At 42.8% G+C, this 18931-nt stretch overlaps 3 protein-coding genes across 3 annotated transcripts; 2 read left to right on the forward strand and 1 right to left on the reverse strand.

Annotated features, from left to right (window-relative positions):
- Positions 1 to 6401: 6401 nt before the first annotated feature.
- On the forward strand, positions 6402 to 8346 carry MELLADRAFT_59333 (uncharacterized protein; the record flags this gene model as incomplete). Its single annotated transcript, XM_007404429.1, has 7 exons — positions 6402 to 6477; positions 6770 to 7030; positions 7112 to 7217; positions 7300 to 7599; positions 7676 to 7826; positions 7903 to 8022; positions 8218 to 8346. The coding sequence occupies 7 exons, from the start codon at positions 6402 to 6404 to the stop codon at positions 8344 to 8346; spliced, it is 1143 nt and encodes a 380-aa protein (XP_007404491.1).
- Positions 8347 to 9085: 739 nt separating this feature from the next.
- MELLADRAFT_102079 (putative epoxide hydrolase with esterase/lipase super-family domain) lies at positions 9086 to 11254 on the reverse strand (the record flags this gene model as incomplete). Its single annotated transcript, XM_007404488.1, has 14 exons — positions 9086 to 9199; positions 9295 to 9420; positions 9506 to 9552; positions 9619 to 9649; positions 9727 to 9792; positions 9878 to 10076; positions 10157 to 10243; positions 10325 to 10387; positions 10475 to 10596; positions 10661 to 10673; positions 10755 to 10829; positions 10904 to 10911; positions 11028 to 11095; positions 11197 to 11254. 14 exons carry the CDS (start codon positions 11252 to 11254, stop codon positions 9086 to 9088), a joined length of 1077 nt encoding a protein of 358 aa, XP_007404550.1.
- Positions 11255 to 12501: 1247 nt separating this feature from the next.
- MELLADRAFT_89372 (uncharacterized protein) lies at positions 12502 to 13868 on the forward strand (the record flags this gene model as incomplete). The annotated part of the gene is made up of 5 exons (XM_007404430.1): positions 12502 to 12600; positions 12689 to 13064; positions 13205 to 13388; positions 13458 to 13808; positions 13862 to 13868. The coding sequence occupies 5 exons, from the start codon at positions 12502 to 12504 to the stop codon at positions 13866 to 13868; spliced, it is 1017 nt and encodes a 338-aa protein (XP_007404492.1).
- Positions 13869 to 18931: the final 5063 nt, after the last annotated feature.

An 18931-nucleotide genomic window follows, 5' to 3' on the forward strand; every position in this document is an offset into this window, starting at 1 on the left:
ACAGAGCTTGCAAGAGGGATATAACTCATATGTAACATGAGTGAAAGGGGAGAAGTATGTCAAAGATGAGCTTTAGTTATAAAATGTATTGTGCCACATGTTGTACAGTACCCTCCAAGTGGTCTATGTAATCACTCAAGTTCTTTAGCGGTACCAGGAGTTTCTCTATGCGCAGAAATATTGTCATTCAATCTTTCCAAGCATGAAGACTCATACCTTGACCAATTCCAACAGAGGAAGAATTATTGGAATTCACAAGGCTGGGGCTGCAACAACAAAGATAGCTATGCACCTTGGCCATCCCAGAACAACTGTTTATACAATCATCTCTGCATTCAAAAACCATCACGAATTATCAGCATCAAAAGCTCCTGGACAAATGCCAAAATTTTTGAAAGACGATGTTGAAGAACTCAGACATATACTTGAACAAGATAGACAAGCTCCTCTCTGCCAAATCACTAACCAAGTGTCCATCAAAGCTAGCAAAACCACGGTCTGGAATAAGATACATAAACTTGGCTTTCATTCTCATATTGCACAATGCAAGCCATTTCTGAATGAGAAACAGATCAAAAATTGATATGAGTTTGCTAAGATTAATCAAGACTGGACTGTTGAGGATTGGAAGAAAGTAATTTGGACAGATGAATCTTCTGTTGAAATAGGCAAAAATTTCTGACAGATCCAAGTTTGGCAACAAGTTGGGGAAGAATACAATGGTCAAGGTCTAGCTCCAACCTTCAAAATTGGAAGGACATCAGTCATGATCTGGGGTGTCAGCCCTGAGTACACATACATGTACCCAAAACTAACTTGTAACATTAAAAATATTATGTATAAATTAATGACATGTACATACCGAGTTTAGACTGTATGTAAAATGTAATACAATGTACCAAAACACTTATTACATACACATTTACACTTAAAACAACATGTAAAATGTAATAAAACACCATTTACACCTCATAACTCAGTGTCAAGAGTTAAAATGCTTATATTACATATAGGGCTGTGACCCGGCCCTGAAGTTTCAGGGCCGGCCGCAAAGAAACCCAAGGGCCTTCAAAAATGGTTCAGGGCCAGGCAGGGCGCGCCCTGAATTTGAGGCCTAGGTCAGGCTTAGGTTTTAGGCACAAAAACCGCGAGTTTTACAGCTTGGGATGATTGGAAGCCCTGGTGCCTGACCCGCCCAAACACCCTCAAGGCGCCTTTGTGAGTACAACACGTGAGGTTCTGTGGCCCCGGGGTGCGGACCACGAGCTCTCCAGAGCTCGTTGGGCAGACTTGGCCGGGCCAGGCTGGGTCCGGGTCGCAGGCCTAATTACATATTATACATAACACGTATATGTAATCAAGCATTGCTAGTAATAATCATCAACATATAGTAATGATCAACCCTCAACCAATGTAGTGATAATAACAAATATCACTACAGTGAGGTTTAGAGAGGAGAGCATATAAACCCCTCCTCTCTCAGCCTTCAGAGAATCCCCCCTAAGCTTTTGCTACACTGTACTTTTGAAGATCCACTTTAAAGTTATATGGAAGTATATAATCAAGAGTCTTATAAACATAAGACTAGTGATTCACTTCTTTACTTCAAAGAGTTTCCTGACTAGAAGTAAGTAGTACTCCTTCCTTCTGAATCCTCCACTTCCCCTAAATAGATATATCAAAGTTGGTGACTTTGAGAACAACCCCAGGAACAACCAGAGTAGTGACCTCTACATCACTCTTCTTGCTACATTAGAAGGTTGAAGGGAAGCCTTGGATCCAGCTTCCATCTGATTATCATATTTGATCATTACATATCAAATCTCCTTTTAAGGAGTCATCTGGCTGTAGTCTGCCAGGATTTATCCCAGCAGACTGCTAGTCCTTCCATTCCTTTACTTGCTCTCTTCATTTCTGAGTGTATCTACTACATATTCGAAATAAAAAGAGAAAAGTAACAATCCTAATCTTACCCTTTACCCAACTAGGGAGCATAGAGTCCTCTTTGAGAGCACCTACCCTCACATGGGGGGCCTTTGTAGGATCTTGGAAGCTTAATATGGTAGTAATGGCGCCAAAGAAATGCACTGGTTCAGACTTTGTGGAACAGGTTTACAATTGAAGATTACAAAACTTCCTCAACTCTTACCCCAATTTTGCAAATCTTGTATTGATGGAAGATGGTACCCTGGTCCATCAATGCTTAGTCTTGGCCATCAACAATATGACACAGCTCACACGGGACATCAGTGGTAGACCTTGAACACCAGCTAGGTAGGGACGCATGGGCCTTGCTTGAAGTTCAAGATTTGTAAGACACCATATTTTGACGTGTTGATTTATCACAAGAAGAAAAAATGCATCTGAGAATGAGATTATAAAATTCACAACCCCTACTGGGACTGCTGGGCAGATGGCAGGGTTTTTGAATAGTTTAGAATTTTTTGCAACCGTGTACAAATTTGAAGCGCTTCCTGACAGATTGGAAATAATTCCTGACAGGTTGGCATGCTGAGCAATTCATAATCAAAGCTAGTCTGGGAAAGCTCAATGGCTTCCTTCAATGTTGGTATGATACACTGGCAATGTGTTCTAAACATACCTTTTTTGTTGCTTACATCACCAAAAATTCAAACAAAAACATACCTTTTTGGTTGGTACCTTTTATAAAAGCTATCCGGAGGCCTGGTGTGACACACCCTTGGCACAGGGAGTGCAAGGCAAAATTTGCTGCCATTTTTCTGTGCACTGGTGCACCAGGTTTTTAAACAGCCATCCCCACCTGACTTACCTAAGTCCCTCTTGGACAAGCAAGGAGTTGAGAGAGGGAATTGTTGCTTATACATGACATTTGGCGTGTGAGCCAAAAAACTTTGGCTGGTGACTTTTTCAACCCTCAATAGCTCCATCCCCTGCAAATGAATATCCTCTGGGCCCAAGGAAGGCCTTTTGTGCCTGCCAATTCTACACATCTGAATGTATCTCACTCCTTATTTGACCCATACATTGCAGAGTAATGAGCGGGTAGAGTTTGGAAACAAAACACCACAATTCCTGAAAAAGCTGTTCAATTTGGCAAAACCTCAAACCAGGCAAGATGGGTAAAACTTGATTTCTCAAGTCTGGTTTCTAGAACTTTCTGAAACCCAAGAAATAAATTCAAAAGACCCAATATGTGTAGGTTCAGCAGGCGCACTAGGCCTTTCTTAGGTCCAGAGGATATTTATTTGCAGGGGACGGACCTACTGTGGGTTTAAAAAGTCCCAGCCAAAAGAATTTTGGCTCACACACAAAATTTCATGTATAAGCCATAGCCCCTCTCTTGACTACTTGCTTGTCCAAGAGGGACTTGTTAAGTTAGCTCCCCCTCTACCTGACTTCTGTTGCTCTCTGTCCCGGGGGGTTTTGTAGTCACGTTAGGGCTGCGACCCGGACCTGGCCCCGCCTGCCCAACAACCTCTGGAGAGCTCACAGTCTGCGCCCCAGGGCCACAAGCTCTCACGTGTTGATACTCACAAAGGCGCCCTGAAGGCGCTTGGGCGGGTTGGGCACTGGGGCTACCAACTCTCACTCCTCCAAAAACTCACACAGTGAGTCATACTTCCAAAGTTCCCACATGATCGATGATCTCAAAGCCCATCCCATGTTGTACAACCTGTGGTTTTTGTGCCTAAAACCTAAGGCGGGCTCTGCCTGGCCCCAAGGCCTCATTTTCAGGGTGTGCCCTGCCTGCCCCTGAACCATTTTGAAAGTCTCTCAGGTTTCTTTGAGGCAAGGCCACACCCCATGGCCGGCTCTGAACTTTCAGGGCCGGGTCACAGCCATAATTCACATGGCTTTACACAACTGCGGCACCAAACTTAACAAGTCCCTTGAGAGAATTTGCTGCGGCACACGAGTCACATGTGCAGACGTATATGTATATACATACTTCTTAGTTTCTGTCTTGGAGTAAGGCCTGGACCCGGCCCAGCCCGGCCTTCAAAATCAAAGCCAACTCGGGCTCTTGTTTTTTAGTGGGCAACCTGGCCTGGCCCAAGTATAATTTTTTTTTGCGCTGCACAGCAAAAATATTCCATGTTGGAAACTTGTTTTTAACGGAATGGAATGAGAGGAACTTGGAACTTATTTTACACATAACATGTAACTGACGGGTCAGATTTTCATTTACCTATTTTACCACTCATCCATAGATTATGTTATAGGTTCTTTACTGCTTTCCGATTCTATTCCATTGTGTTTGCTATTGACCTCATAAGCTTCTATTGTCTATCTTGATTGTGTCATTTTGTGGCCCACCCTCCCAGATTCCCCTTTGTTTGAATTTTTTTGTTTTATTTTTTCAGTTATGGGTTTTTTATTTTACAGGCGGTTTTTTCTGTGTGGTATTTTTTCTTTTTTGTCTTATTATCTATTTTTTATGTTAGGAATTTCATCTTGTCAGGTTCAAAAGATGTTTTTTGACAGAAAGTGCTTTCTTTTTTCAGATTTATTTAAATGATATTTGTGGTTATGTTTGTGTTGATCTATAGTTATCAGTTTCAATTTTTTTACATTGTGTGTTGTCAGTTTTTCATTTTTTGTGTAGCCGCTAGCCACCCCGTAGGGTGTAGTTTATTTTTATCATGGTCAAGACAATTATTTACCCTAGGATTTTATCCCAAAAAACACCACATCTCACTGCTTCAGTGTTTTTGTTGAGTATCTCAGTAAGAGCACCCACTATGGGTGCGGTTACGAGGTGATTTAGTGTTACCTTAACGCTAAAATTCAGACAGGTCCACTATGGGCCTGTTTTAGACCTGCGGTCCGTACGACTGCATCAAATCTTGTGTTGCGCTTGTTCAAATCTACAAAAGCTTAAACCCTGATTTATTGTAGGAACCAGGTAAAGCAGGCGGTAAATCATCTGATAGTGGATTTCATACGGTTAGAGCACCCACTATGGGTGCGGTTACAAGGTGATTTAGCGTTACGTTAACACTAAAATTCAGACAGGTCCACTATGGGCCTGTTTTAGACCTGCGGTCCGTACGACTGCATCAAATTTTGCGTCGCACTTGTTCAAATCTACAAAAGCTTAAACCCTGATTTATCGTAGGAACCAGGTAAAGCAGACGGTAAATCATCCGATAGTGGATTTCATGCGGTTACCATCTTTGGTAAAACACGCAAGATCAAATTTCGCGCTCGGGAACGCAAAATTTACGATAGATCACCCTCATGATAGTGGGTGCTCTAAGTTTTTACTGGATCTCATTTCACAAAAATAAAACAAAATTGATTATTTTCGGCACATTATATTGGCCATTGGAAGCCCTTTTTTTTGCTTTTTGGGTCTCATTGCCCCTTTTTTGGGCCTCTCAGATCCCCTTTCATTGCTGCATTTGCTCAAAACCCTCATTTTCAGCCTTTTTGGCCGGCCAAAAGCACACTACTCTCGGGCCCAAGGGTGAATTTCTGAGGCCAAAAACGCCCGAGCTCGGGCTCGGGCTCGTCCGCTGGTGCCGGTGCCGGGTCCAGGCCTTATTTCGGAGTTCGACATCATTTGGAATCTCATGTTCATGGTTTTTACTGTCCATTTGATTATCTGGCTGCTCAAGTTTGATGTGACCCTCAAGAAGCATCCAATTCAAACTGGTCATCTCAAATTTTCATGCTTGTTCTTGTCTAGAAGGTGATTCGAAGCAGTCTTTCATGTTACAGTCATTTAAGAAAAGCTTGCCCCAAATTGCCCGCAAAACTCAAGCGAATTGGCGGGGAATTTGGGGCAAGCTCGTCTTAAATGACTGTAAATTTCAAGTCCGCAGTGGTACAAACGCAGAAATGATGCACAAAAATGCCATGATGTGTCCGCAAACGAGAATGCCCCGTTGAAATTTTGAAGATCTGCATCTTTTGAGTTTAAACCTAGCTCGTTTTCTTCCTGAGCTCGCCTGAGTTGATCATGAGAATGTTGAGAAGCCTAATTTCGGGTATGAAGATTTTGGCATCTACATAGCATGAAGCATTACTGCCGATCAAAGAGTTGTAAGGGTCTGTCGGGTGCTTTGTATGGTGATCCCATTGGGCCTCAACTATATGTATACCAAGTTGCCAGAAGGTATGTGGGTTTGAGATTTAACAAGTCTGTTTTCCCAGCAGCTCAGATGCTCTACAAGGGATTGGATGAGCTCGGCTCGCGGACCTGAAGCGCTGCCCATATCGAGGCGGACTTGGGGAGGCTGACGGTTTTTATTTGTAGATCGAGAATCTTCGATTCATCCTTTCGGCTTTTAAGCTGACCGTGACCAGAGATGCCGTATGTCTCAACATTGGAGAACACTCACGAGTCGACATTGATCGTCCAATCCAATCTCTTTCATCGCCTTGAAAATACGGTCACGAGGTTCCTCATTCTCATGACAAGACTCTATATTCACCTGGTGCTTGTCGCTCGACTGTGGGCCGTGGTCACTTGTCCTTATCAACTCTCTGGTGCGTTCGCCACATTGCCTTTCTCGTCTGCAATACTCCGTCCCTCACTGCCAATATGTTGTTTTTTCCTCAAAATATCCATTCCAGACATCTATTGATCATCTTTCTCGCAAGTTCAGTGCTTTTACTCATTGGGTAAGCCTGACTCTTTGACGCTATCTTTTACTGTTGCAACCCGACGTCTGATATCTCGCTCTCACTCATCACTTGATCCCCTGTTCCCGGGCGCAGAAACAACGCGTGACCAGACGACAGATTTTGGGCAATGTTTCCTCTTTTGAACCTACTCCAGATCCTCAGCAGAATCTTCCCCAAACTCCTGACTTTCAATCGCCCAGACCCCCCACGTCCTTCCTGATTCACTTTGATCCGGATAGCTTGGCGGCAGGAGAATATAGCAGCATAGTGGTCTTTGGCGCTAGCTGGGCTGGTAAGGAACCAGTGCAATGTACACTTGTTGTTCCAATCAATCATGCTTCTTTTTTGGATTGCCATCATTCCCCTACAGATAATGCTCACCGTCGTCCTAAAAAGTACGCCGGAACATTAAGAGGTAGGCTAAGCTCTATTCCATGCTTTCTGCACATATTGTAAGACCCAACCTACACCTCATGTCGGATTCTTACCTTGACAGGTCCACCTTACTATCAAGGAAGATATTCGGACGGGATCATCTGGGCGGAGTACTTATCACGTAGTCTTCTGACTGGAGAAAAAGTCCCACTCCTTGATTACGCGTAGTACGTAATCCGGACTGAATGTGCAGATTGCCAATCAAGATCGACTAATCTACAATGCTTGAAACTTTTTCTTGTAAACAAGTGGCGGGGCAGTAGCTAACAATAACTTGACATACACTGACAAGCCCGATACCAGTACACAGTTAAATCAATATATATCTGATGTTCGTAATGGGTCGATTAATCGTGGAAATGGTCATGTTTTGCACTTCTGGTGGATCGGAATCAACCAAAGCACTCAGATATGGACTGATGCTATTAAGGCCGACTCTACTCTCAGCATTCCCGGGGTCTTGGATAAGGCTTTTCTCCGGGTGGACAAGGAAATCACTGAGCTTAAACGCCAAGTCACCAAAGCCAGGCAAGATCTCGCTGTGAACAAGTGAGGGTTGAAAACGGGCCCGTTGAAGCCTTTCATTCAAAGGTTTATCCACTGATCTTGTCCCCTCTTGATTCAGAATTCCTTGTGACTTCTTTATCATACCTATTGCACCACTGGAGACGGTCCTCACATTTAAATCTCAGGCTTCTGACCTGGCAAAAAAATCCGCCACCCTCGCCGGGAAGTACGTTCAGCTGATCGGTAAGCTGAGCCACAGATACAACCAGGTGAGGAAGATGAAACAAATGGATTTTTCGACCTGTGATATTCTAGTTTTCTGAGGCCTATCCATTTGTATTGTAGGGCATATCGCGTATTGTTACCGAAATGCAATCTAGTACCGACAACCCAACACCTTCAGGCTGGGTCAGAACATATGACTTTGAAAGCTTTTGGAGGGATGTCATTGCTGATCCGAGACAGGTAATTGATTATCCGCTCAACATCGATTCCTCGCTATTCTTGCAGTGGCCAATATGCTAACACCGTTTAAAATCTACACTTTCTTCTCACCAGTATGGATTCACAGTTTCGAACAAGACCTGCCTACATCATGTCAATGGCAATCATGTGCCATGTTCTGACCCGGATGACTACGTCTATTGGGTTAGTGACTAGACTCTTTCCCACTATGCTTGTTCAGCACAATCTTTTAACCATGAAAATTGCTCCCAGGATTCACTTCATCCTACCACAGCAATGCACAAAGTCATCGCAGAAAGTATACTTTCCGCCATCAAAGATTGAAAAAGATGCTCCTGGGTGAAAATCGACGACATTTGATAGATTAAGCTCCGAGGTTGAAGAAGGCACGGAATTAATCAAAGGCACGAGAGACTTCTGAGCGCAATGAGAGCGTAGTAGCAGTTAGATCACGTAAACAATTGTACATTCACCGGAATATCTCATATTTCAATCATAAATGTTTCATTGTGTCCTAATTACCTGCTTATTCCTTTGAGTGATACAAAGAGAATTGTGATGAGACGAAAGGTAGAGAGAATAAAGCTGATGGATTACGTTGATCCTCTACGCAAGGAACGTCTTTCTTACCCAAATTTTCCGCGAACGCAATAAATTGGCCATACATTGCGTGAGGTTCACGTCGACGCGATGCAGCGTTGAGGATGAAAATTCCTTAGTCTTACAGATTGGACGATAATCAGATTTCTCACTTGTCAGTTGCACATTTTACCTTGTTCGGCGCCTCGGAGAGCAACACAAGTGTTTCATCAATTACCACGATGAACTTCCTTACTTGTGTCATCATGATAGAGTCTAAGTTGAATCAGCTAGGTCTCCTTGGATTATCGCAAAATAACCATGGTACTTCTTGGCACAAGCTGGGCCTTCAATGTCGCTGGTCTGCTTTTTTGCAGGCAAAATAAAACAAGTGATAGATTGTCCAAGGGACATTGATTGCTGGTTAATGATCAGAGCCTCGTGGGCTTGTACGTAAATTAAATACCAAGGTGTACATAACAAATTAAACTTCTTGTTGCATATAGACTTCGTGGTCTGACGACTTTTGAACACCGCATACTTGGGAATCTACGAAATCCGCAACCGTAGTCACCACTTCACCGCGAACTCGATCATCCTATATGGATAGTAAAGCAAGTCCGATTTCAGCAACAATGAAGGAATCAAGTGTTTCTGAAAAGAAAGATGCGAAGAGAAAAGAACAACATTCACCTGAAGAAGCCAATGATCGGCATTTTTCATCAGCTTTTGTTCTATATTCCCATGAGGGAACAAGAAACGGAGGAGTTCTGGTGTTACCATCGAAGGTGGTAACGCTCCATCATTCTCGGCGGTCAACTAGACGAAAGGTATTTGAGGCAATTGAGCGTTTATCGACGGGTAATAGTGAAAGAGTTCAAAGACTGTCGGTTGATGCACATACCAACAGGCACTGGGGTCCACCGGGGAACTGTTGAGGGAGCCCAAGCGCTGACCGGATTTTATCGTTTTAGCAAATGACATTCGACTTCCTCAAACGAGAAATATAGAGCTAACCTATATCTTCTTTGTAATTTTGTAGTCGAGTCTGTTTTGCGGTAGTTAACATAGAATCAGTATGACAGGAAGTGAGGCAGAATAGGAGGATCTTTTGCGAAAGTTCACCTTGTAAAAATTCAAGGCTCCACTGATGCCTCTCTTTTGGAAAACCTCGACGTACTCTTTTAGTTCCTGCAAAAAGATCAACAATAAGATATCTTCAGGAGAAGGGCAAGAAACGATGACGACAATTATGAATATCGTGTTTAAAACTCACATCAGCAGGTATTTCAGCCTTCTTAAGTTTCTCTAAATTCTCATCGTAAAGTTTCTCCATTTCTCCCTCATAGGCCCATTTGCCATCATCAATCTCACGTTTGGGAGACCAAGTGTTCCAGAAAGCCAACATAATGAACTCTCGGATGTTCTTTTTGATCTTCTCTTCAGCCTCATCGCTAGAAAGCCAAAGCTGGTACCTAATCAATGAAAGCAGAAACATATCTCTCTGTATCAGTTCTCAGCAAGTGCAATGATTCGATTTGATGTTTCTGCGTACCCAAATGTCGGGTAGCGCTCTACGACTTTCCGAAGGTCTGGCTCTGGTTCTCCCTTCTGTGCAGCTGGAGAGGGAGGAGTACAAAGACTACATGGGATACAACCCAGAAAGAAAAGTTTCATGAATCAGCACGTGTCGGACGAGGATAACGAAGAATTACTTGTTTACCTGACAAAGCACGCCACGCGATCGGTATAGTATTCAAGAAATCGCCAGGCGATAAGCCCTCCCCTGATAATGGGAGCGAAAAAGGATGAGTATTTATTGTCAAATGATGAGAGATTATATGGCGGAGAAAAGTCAAGATGTAAAGCCTACCAATCGTGACCGAGAACGACGATCTTCCCCTCGACGCCTTCATGCTTAAGGATCTCAATAGCCGCATTACCGGCTGCTCGTGTAGTATATGGAGCCTTGTCATGGTGACCGTCGGGGCTGTCCTACTCCAAAAGCACATCAGTAGCGTGCCATGGTATTGATCGACTCGAAAAACATTGAACGTACAGTTCCACCGCATCTGAGGCAGGAACCACAAGCAAAAGTGTTTAGTTCACCTCATCATCTAACAATTAAGAACATAAGGGAGCTTGAAACTGACCCCATTTGGTCGGGTGCGATGACCCTATACCCTCTCTTGGTAAGCTCTTCGATTTGATATCGCCAACCATAGGCACTAATGGGGAAAAGAAATTTCTAGGTTGTTAACTTCCATATCAAACCGAAAATTCTATCGATGAAAGTACTCACAAGTCAGGCTGATCACAAGAGATTTGGTAAAAATCAGACCGAGTCAACTTCCACAATAATAATCTCTCTAGTAAAGAGAGACAGACGAAATACGAATATAAAAAATCGAGATTGAAAAACCCACAAATCCGTGGAAACAGATGACTGTACCACGCTTCTCAACACCGTCACATGGTGCTTGATCAATGTAATCTAGTGGTAAAGAAACACCGCACGAATAGGATGATAGAGAACATCAATCTGACTGAAAACTTCTCAAGGAAGTAAGAAAAGGATATAGAGATAAAACTAACGATAAGTGAAACCGGTAGAGATCTTATGGAACTTCCAAGTAAAATCTTGCATACGCATTTTGAGTTATATCAAATGTAAAGAATAGATAGATATTGAGATGTAGATATATATCTTCTTCTGGATTAAAAGAAGCTTGGGGAAAGAAGAAGACCAGTCGAAAGAGACTCCCTTATATATCTTTCCTTGATCGCCAGTCACCCTCTTTTTACTTCAATTACCTCTTTACCTCAATCCATACTTCTCCAGTGCAACGGTTCAATTTCACTACATAGCCACTCTTCCTCTGTCTAACGGTCATTGGGTTTGAAGATGATTTTGCGTTTGATTTATGAATGGATCAAAGTGAAAGTTGTCATCTCCATGGTTCATGACCATTGGGTTCGTCATCCCGAAAGTGATTTTAACCAGTATTTCCTGTGGCTTATTTTCATAACGATCAACATTTAAAAATCAGTCACCATATTTTCAAGATGCACAATTCTATAGAATTAAAACACGTACGTAACTCTTCGAGACAAGAATGATATCGAGCTAAGACTCGAATTTGATGAAGCTTCAGTATAGTTCGTATTAGATTTGCATTCATCGAAGTTGAAGAATTCTTCATTGCAACTTGAAGAGAGAAAGAGAGTCATGTGAAAGGTTTTCGATGAATCTTGGAGCAGTTTAACATCCGGATAGGAACTCAAACATCAACTCTTGACAATTTATTTAGGTTAAGCCATTCTGGAGTGACGAGTCTTTCGGTGACATGGACTGAATTGAATCATCAGACCAAATTGTATTCTAATTTATTTACTTCATTCATCACCATCACCCCTCCTGATCTTTGCTGTGAATCAGCAGTTCCATCTTAGAAAGGAACATATGGCTTACAAATGCTCATCTACCATGGACGAGAGAGGAGGGTGGAATTGGAGGACAAACCCCAATACCCGAAACTCTCAAACCCGAAACACAAACCCTGCACCAGTACTCGATTTACGAGTAGACCAGATGACACTCACTGTCTCATGCACACACTCACTCCCTCTACCTCGTCCTCCGTCAGTAAAGCAGCATTTGGTGATTCAGTCTCAGCTCCAACGACCGCCTTGGAGTCAAGAAAAGTGCCCAAGTCACTGAAAATCCGACCAAGATCACAAACCTCAGAACTGAACTCTTAGATTTCTTTGATTGTTTGTGTATCTTCAACTCTCGATCAATACTGAATTTATCTTTCCGCTTGATTCGACTTCAAGATTGCTGTCTTCGCCTTATTGAATCACCTTTCAGTTGGTTTTAGACTTTGAACTTCAATCATCATGAGTTCTCGTCAGGCTTCTTATAAGCAATCGATCTCACTCGATCATCATCTCAATCAAGCCAAGCGTCGGCTCGATGCTCTTCGTGATCAAAGAGCCGTGAGTGAGGGCTCTTACCGTGCTGAGCGGATTTTCGTCCCTGGTTAGCACAGCGAAAAAAGCTTACTTGAGCTGATATGCCTTTCAGCGGCGTTCGGATACTCTGGATCGGATACGCGGCATTGAAGACCTTGTTTTGTCTAGTGATTCGGAAGAACAAGACGAGCGCTTTCAAGATGCCGATGAAAGTCAAATCGACTTTTCTACCAGCTCTAACTTGATCAATCAGCCATGCTCAGGAATGTGTCCCTCTCAGCATGATCTCACAACTGCCTCGAAAACCGAAACTAGGAAGTATCGTCGATTCAAAAACAGGTGCATGCGTGCTGAGCTTCTCGATCTATGTAACGGTTTGCCAGACGGATTCGAAGAGGACTGGCTGATGGTGGGACCTGTCCCAAAAGGCCAACGATGCTTGGTTCTTACCTCTCAGTTCTCTTCTTCAAGCAAATCATGTGGCCCAGGTACGAAATCATAAACTTTTCCCAGACCATCTCTTGGGCTCCGCGATCGTGCGCATCTCTCCTTCTTTGTTTCTCTTTATGACGATTTTGATCAAAGTTTCATTCTTCTGGCTTAACTCCCAATCATTTCAACCCCAAAGGTAAACGATTGAACACGTTGATTTTATCGCGTACGAAGGCTCACGTCTTAGGCTATTTCCAAACCGTCGTTCCATTGGGATGTATACTGGATTGTATCTATAGTGAGGACACCAGGGTACTATGGGTACTTGATGTTTTAAAGTGGAAAGATCAATCTTTCATCGACTGCGAATCTGATTTTCGGTAATTGAGACCTACAAGCCTCAGAGAATATTAACAATCTTCACAACGACTAATTTACGCATTTTTAAGGTTTTATTGGAGAGATACGAGGCTTCAAGAGTTGGAAATTCAGTCACTTTCGAGCCCGAATCGCTTGCTCGTAGTTCCTGTGCCCTACGTTGCAACATGCTCGAAGACTGGCACGTTGGACCTAACAAGCGCACTTCTCGCCAATAACAAGGAAACAACTACGGTCACAGTTTGGTCTTCAATCGATGATTCATTGAAGAAGGTTGAGATCCCTCATGAAGCTGATGGATTACTGCTATGCATCAAATCTGCTACATATGAGTCTGGGGATACTGTCTTGGCTGGGTGGGTACCATTGCTACCAAACGAGTCTGAGCAAGAAAATGAAGTCGGTGTTGGAAGATTAAACGCGTCAGTAGATCCTTACATCCTTGATTTTTATCATGATGGTATTATCTTTCAAGTCACTGATCGACCTGCCTACAAATTTCCAAGTCTTTGTCAAATTGATACCCAGATGCAAGAGTAAGAGGTTTTGACGGCATGTCAGATTGAATATGCTCACAGTGCCCGTGGAGAAGGCCCCCGACGTTGGGGGCCCAAAGATCTTGGCAATTTTGTCGCATTTGTGTGATTTTTGTGGCCCCAAAGCGTACAATTATCCACAAAGGGGAAAAATTGGAAGAATATTCCTTACGCTGAACTTCATCCGTCTGAGTCAAGCCTCAGGCAGACTAGGAGATGAGCGGGCCTGAACGCTCATTTTCCCCTACTGAACGCTCAGTGTTCCTAACTGAACACCTGGAAGCTCCCCATGAACTATCCTTGCCCCGAGAAAAGCTGGTGACCATCGCCCGTTCCACATTGGAGAGCCAGCTCACATGTCCGGACATGCCTGCAGGGTCAGATCCTGTCAGATCAGATGAGTGGTCAACCGTTGGATAACTCCTCCTATGCACATATGTAAGTGTACATACTGCATCTGCACGAAAGCTTGTAATTTTTTTTTTTTTTTTTTGGAAAAGCACAAATTTGGCCCCGATCCGAGAAATACCCGAGGCCGGATCAGCTGGATGGGGACTGATCCAAACCCCATCCAGCGCTTCGATGGGTTTCAGCTCACATCCACTCATCCACCACCAAACCTCGATCGATCTCACCACCACCACCACCACCACTCTTCACAACTTGATCTTTCACTCAACTACCCAACATCATATGCCCTTTGTCAAATACTCGGCCACAATCAAGGCTTTGGCCGTTACCAAATGCCTTGAAGGCTTTTCAACTGACGAAATCCGAGATATGCTTGGCGAGAACATTTGCGAAGCCACTTTCCACCGATGGATGGCACTTTATCAACAAACCCAATCAGTTATCAGGAATCCATTAGAGTACAAGAAACGAGGCGCACCTCTCATATTCAATGATGAAGATTGCGACTTCATCAGTGAACTCGTAGCAACTCAGCCTTCTCTTTTCTTGGACGAGATCCGGGAGGCGATCTACGATGAAACCGGCGTCTTGGCATCTTGTGAAGAACTTTCACTCGAGCTCAACACTCGCCTGTACCTGACTCTCAAGAAGGCCAAGACCTCAAACGTTTGCAAAGATTTCTACAAGACTGCGAAATTTATCGATGACATGAAGAACGTCCCAGCTGAATACCTTGTATTCACCGGTGAGTAACACATTGTTTTGAACTTCTTTTTCTATCTTTTCATTTTGATTTTATCTGATCCCTTTCAATTCTATTCTTCTCTGATCCTGTCAGATGAGAGTGCTATCTGTGAGCGGGATTTGATGAGAGTCAACGGACGGTTGCCAAAGGGTCAACGTGTCACGCGCTGGGTCAAATGTTCAAACCCGAAACGATATTCACTGCTTCCTGCGATTGGACTACATGGGTTGATAACCATGTCTGTCCGTGAAGGCAGCATTGACCGCAGCCGATTTGAAAACTTTTTGGAATTTCAGCTGGTGAGTTTCTTTTCTTAACATCGTTTCAGTCGATCATTTCACTAATCCACAAATAAACAATACAGCTTCCCTTGATGAATCCTTATCCAGCTGAAAATTCAATCTTGGTCATGGACAACTGTCCAATTCATAAGGGAGGTCGTGTTGAAGAACTTTGTGAAATTGCTGGTAAGCTTGTTTACTCTCAATCATCAATACATCATGACACTGACTTTGATACCTTTCCTTTTGAAGGTGTCAGATTAGTATATTTACCAGCCAATTCCCCCGAGTTGAATCCGATCGAGATGTGCTTCTTGGTAATCAAAGCCCACTTCAAGAGAAGTGAGATATTGGAGAAGTCGGGCAGTGATGCGACTTGGCCGATTCGAGATACTGTATTGGAATTTGTCACACCCGAGCTTCTAGTGGCCGAATACGAAGCTTCTGGGTATTGCTTACCAGAGGACATGTATGAAGAGTATTAGAATCGTCTCTATCAATTCTTATTGTTTTCTCGATGTGTATCTCTCTTTTTGTATCTTACATTAAATGAATTTATGATAAGGTGTCAGATATCATGCTAAGGAGAATATAAACTGTAAATTTATTCATTGTTTCACAGTTGAACATAGCATGTGTCTTCAGTCCAGAAACTCTCTCCTTAACTTGAAATTGATCACCTCTGATTGGATTTCAAGTCAATCGATTGATCTGATGGAAGTTCAAGTCAGAGGTGATCAAAAACTAACTTTTGAACTCCTCAATCGAATTCAAAAGCATTGTGTTAAAATCAATAAAATCATATTTTCAATTCTGCCGCTGCTACAGGTTTGATTTTAAGAGGATTGCAGATAAAAGAGTACATTTCTTGCTATATTTTAGGAGTATCACTAATAAACTAGTACATTTCTTGCTATATTTTAGGAGTATCACTAATAAACTATCACAAAATCTTCTGCTACATTTTAAGAGAATCACAAAGAAAATGTTATAAAACTTGTCGAGACACCTAATGAGCATCCATTGAAAGGTGTTCATCAAATCTAATCACATTGTCCAATAGATCTCTTATCTCGCCAATTTCAAACCCTAAATCTTTCAATTCCTCCTTAGTGATTCCACCTGAAAAATTATGATAGTCTTTGATCTTCTTGCTGGTCAAAATCCCCAAAATACGATCAGAATCTTCGATTTTGATGAAGTTGAGGTATTCAGACATCGTAGCTGAACCACGAACGACTTGCACTGTACTAGTACCTTGCACAGTACTAGTAGTCTGCTGGGGTTCAAAAGTCCCGGAGACACCAACTCAACGTCTTTTCACGTTGAGTGCGCGCTTGCTTTCTCGTATGGAAGATGGTGGGCTGGTCAAAGACACACCATGAATGGTTGTGTCAACCTTGGAAGATCGAGAAAGTTAGCTGAAAAAACTAGTCCAGAATTGAATATTATCGTACTCACAAGTGCTCTTGCCCACTTCTCACGGTTCCCAGCAGTCATTAAAACATAGACATCGTTGTCATTTGGTAGCTGGTACGTGCGGATGTGTCGATCGATCGAGGCATCTACATTGCCAACCGTGTTCAACCTACCCAACTCAACCTCGTACTGATCAACATCACTAACATCGCTCATGTTCTGGAACCACACATAGCAAATGGTAAGCTTGAGTTTTTAAAGGATCACAGTGTGGATAAACTCACACCGGGATGATTGTCTGCACCAGTTGCATCAATAGTGGCTGGTATTCCACGGAGAGTCTTTGCAAGCGCTGCATTCTAATTGTACAAAGAAAAAGGGTTTCAAACAGAATGAAAGATATCAGTAAAATAGATTAAATATGAGCATGGTAAAAAAACGTGCCTTTTGCGCAATGTCCACAGGATCCTCAGGCTTCGGCATGACTAGAGACACGGCAGGTTTCTTCTTGGGATTCTTGAGGGCAGTGTCGCACCACGAATTGAATTTATTGGATGTGTTGAGTAAAGTCTTATCATTCTTGAGATAATTGTGGACAGATGGAATGTAACAAAACCACTCAATTCCAAGAGCCTGGGCACGGCGGTCTTCGGTGATCATTTTTCCAAGGTGTTTCATATCTGAGGTGCTACAGCTTTTGGCCACTTGGACTTCAAAGGCGGTCAGATCCATATCGGGCGAGATTTGGATCGGAATACTCCCGTTTTTCAATCGATGTGATTTCCACTTTGGATTCTTCCCTCCGTGGTTGAAGTACAGGAGGTAGTCGAGATGGCATACGAAAGCTCGTGCACGTTTGATTGGTGCAGGTAGTGGTCCTATAAACTAGAAAAGAAAGGATGATAACAAAGTTGTCAGTAAATACTGCAATTGAAGAAAGAGAACAATTAGAAAGAAAGGAAAACAATTGAAAAAAAAGGAAAAGAACTGACATCCCCGATTTCAAATTTGGGGAGGTCGTTGCTGCTTGCAGTTGATTCACGCTTGAGGTCGATTTCTTGTGGCATAATAGAGTTAAGAAAGTCGAACGAGATTGGATGAGTGGATGGTTTTGAGCTGACAATTGGCTCAAAACCATCGAAGCGCTGGATGGGGTGTCGGATCACTCACCCGATTTCGGGTAAAGTTTATTTCGGGGCCAAATTTGCGCTTTTCCAAAAAAAAAAAAAAAAAAATTACAAGCTTTCGTGCAGATGCAGTAAGTACATACAAAATTCATAAACGATTTCAAAGAAGATCTAGACAACGGTTGACTTCCAGCGCACCCTGCGCGCCGCAGTCTGCGCATGCGCTGTGGCCAAGCGCCGGGGATTTTGAGAATTTTCCCCACTGCGCCTACCCCCAGCGTAGTGGGTTTTCTGATTTTGACCACTGCGCATTTTTTCACCACAGTGGCTATGGGATTGATCAAAACTGCGCCCCCTGCGCTACATTGCAACATTAAAGCAGAGTACAATATGTACATAAACAACGCTAAAGATATTGATACATTAGACAATTTTTGGGCCCCATCCATTATCCATTGGGCTAGAATCTTGTCCAATATTACCCCAATATCCTCCAAAACTCTATTACATAGGGAGAAAAATGAGAGTTGGGAAATGTCTCTTGATGTCTCCTCCTTCACTCACGCTCTCTTGCTCTTTCATGAGATCTTCCTCACCTCAAATTCCTCTCACTTTTGCTCGATAGACCACCACCTTCTGAATTATCAAATAAATCTCTAGCCACTATCTTTGTTTAGATATATCATATTATCTCAAAATGACTTTACGTAGACCCCTTTCTAAGAAATCAAAAGCTCCACTTTCAAAGAAACCCAAGTCTTCCACTTTGTCATCTCAGTCCAACCCCTTCACAAAGTCTGCAAAGCGTGCAAATACTAGTTTTCTTAATCAAACTCAATCACAAATTAATAATATAGCATCAGTTGTTGTAGTTGATGGAGACTCAGATGATGAAAATTTCGACCCCAACAAAGATAATCAGGAATTGGAAGTTGAGGAGGAAGAAGTTGAAGATGAAGAGCCAGGAGAGAATTCTTTCAATAGTACACCATCCCAAACCGATGGAAACGAACTCGACAAGTGCCA

The sequence above is a fragment of the Melampsora larici-populina genome (genome assembly GCF_000204055.1).
Source record: "Melampsora larici-populina 98AG31 unplaced genomic scaffold MELLAscaffold_2, whole genome shotgun sequence".
In the NCBI taxonomy this organism is placed as follows: domain Eukaryota; kingdom Fungi; phylum Basidiomycota; class Pucciniomycetes; order Pucciniales; family Melampsoraceae; genus Melampsora; species Melampsora laricis-populina.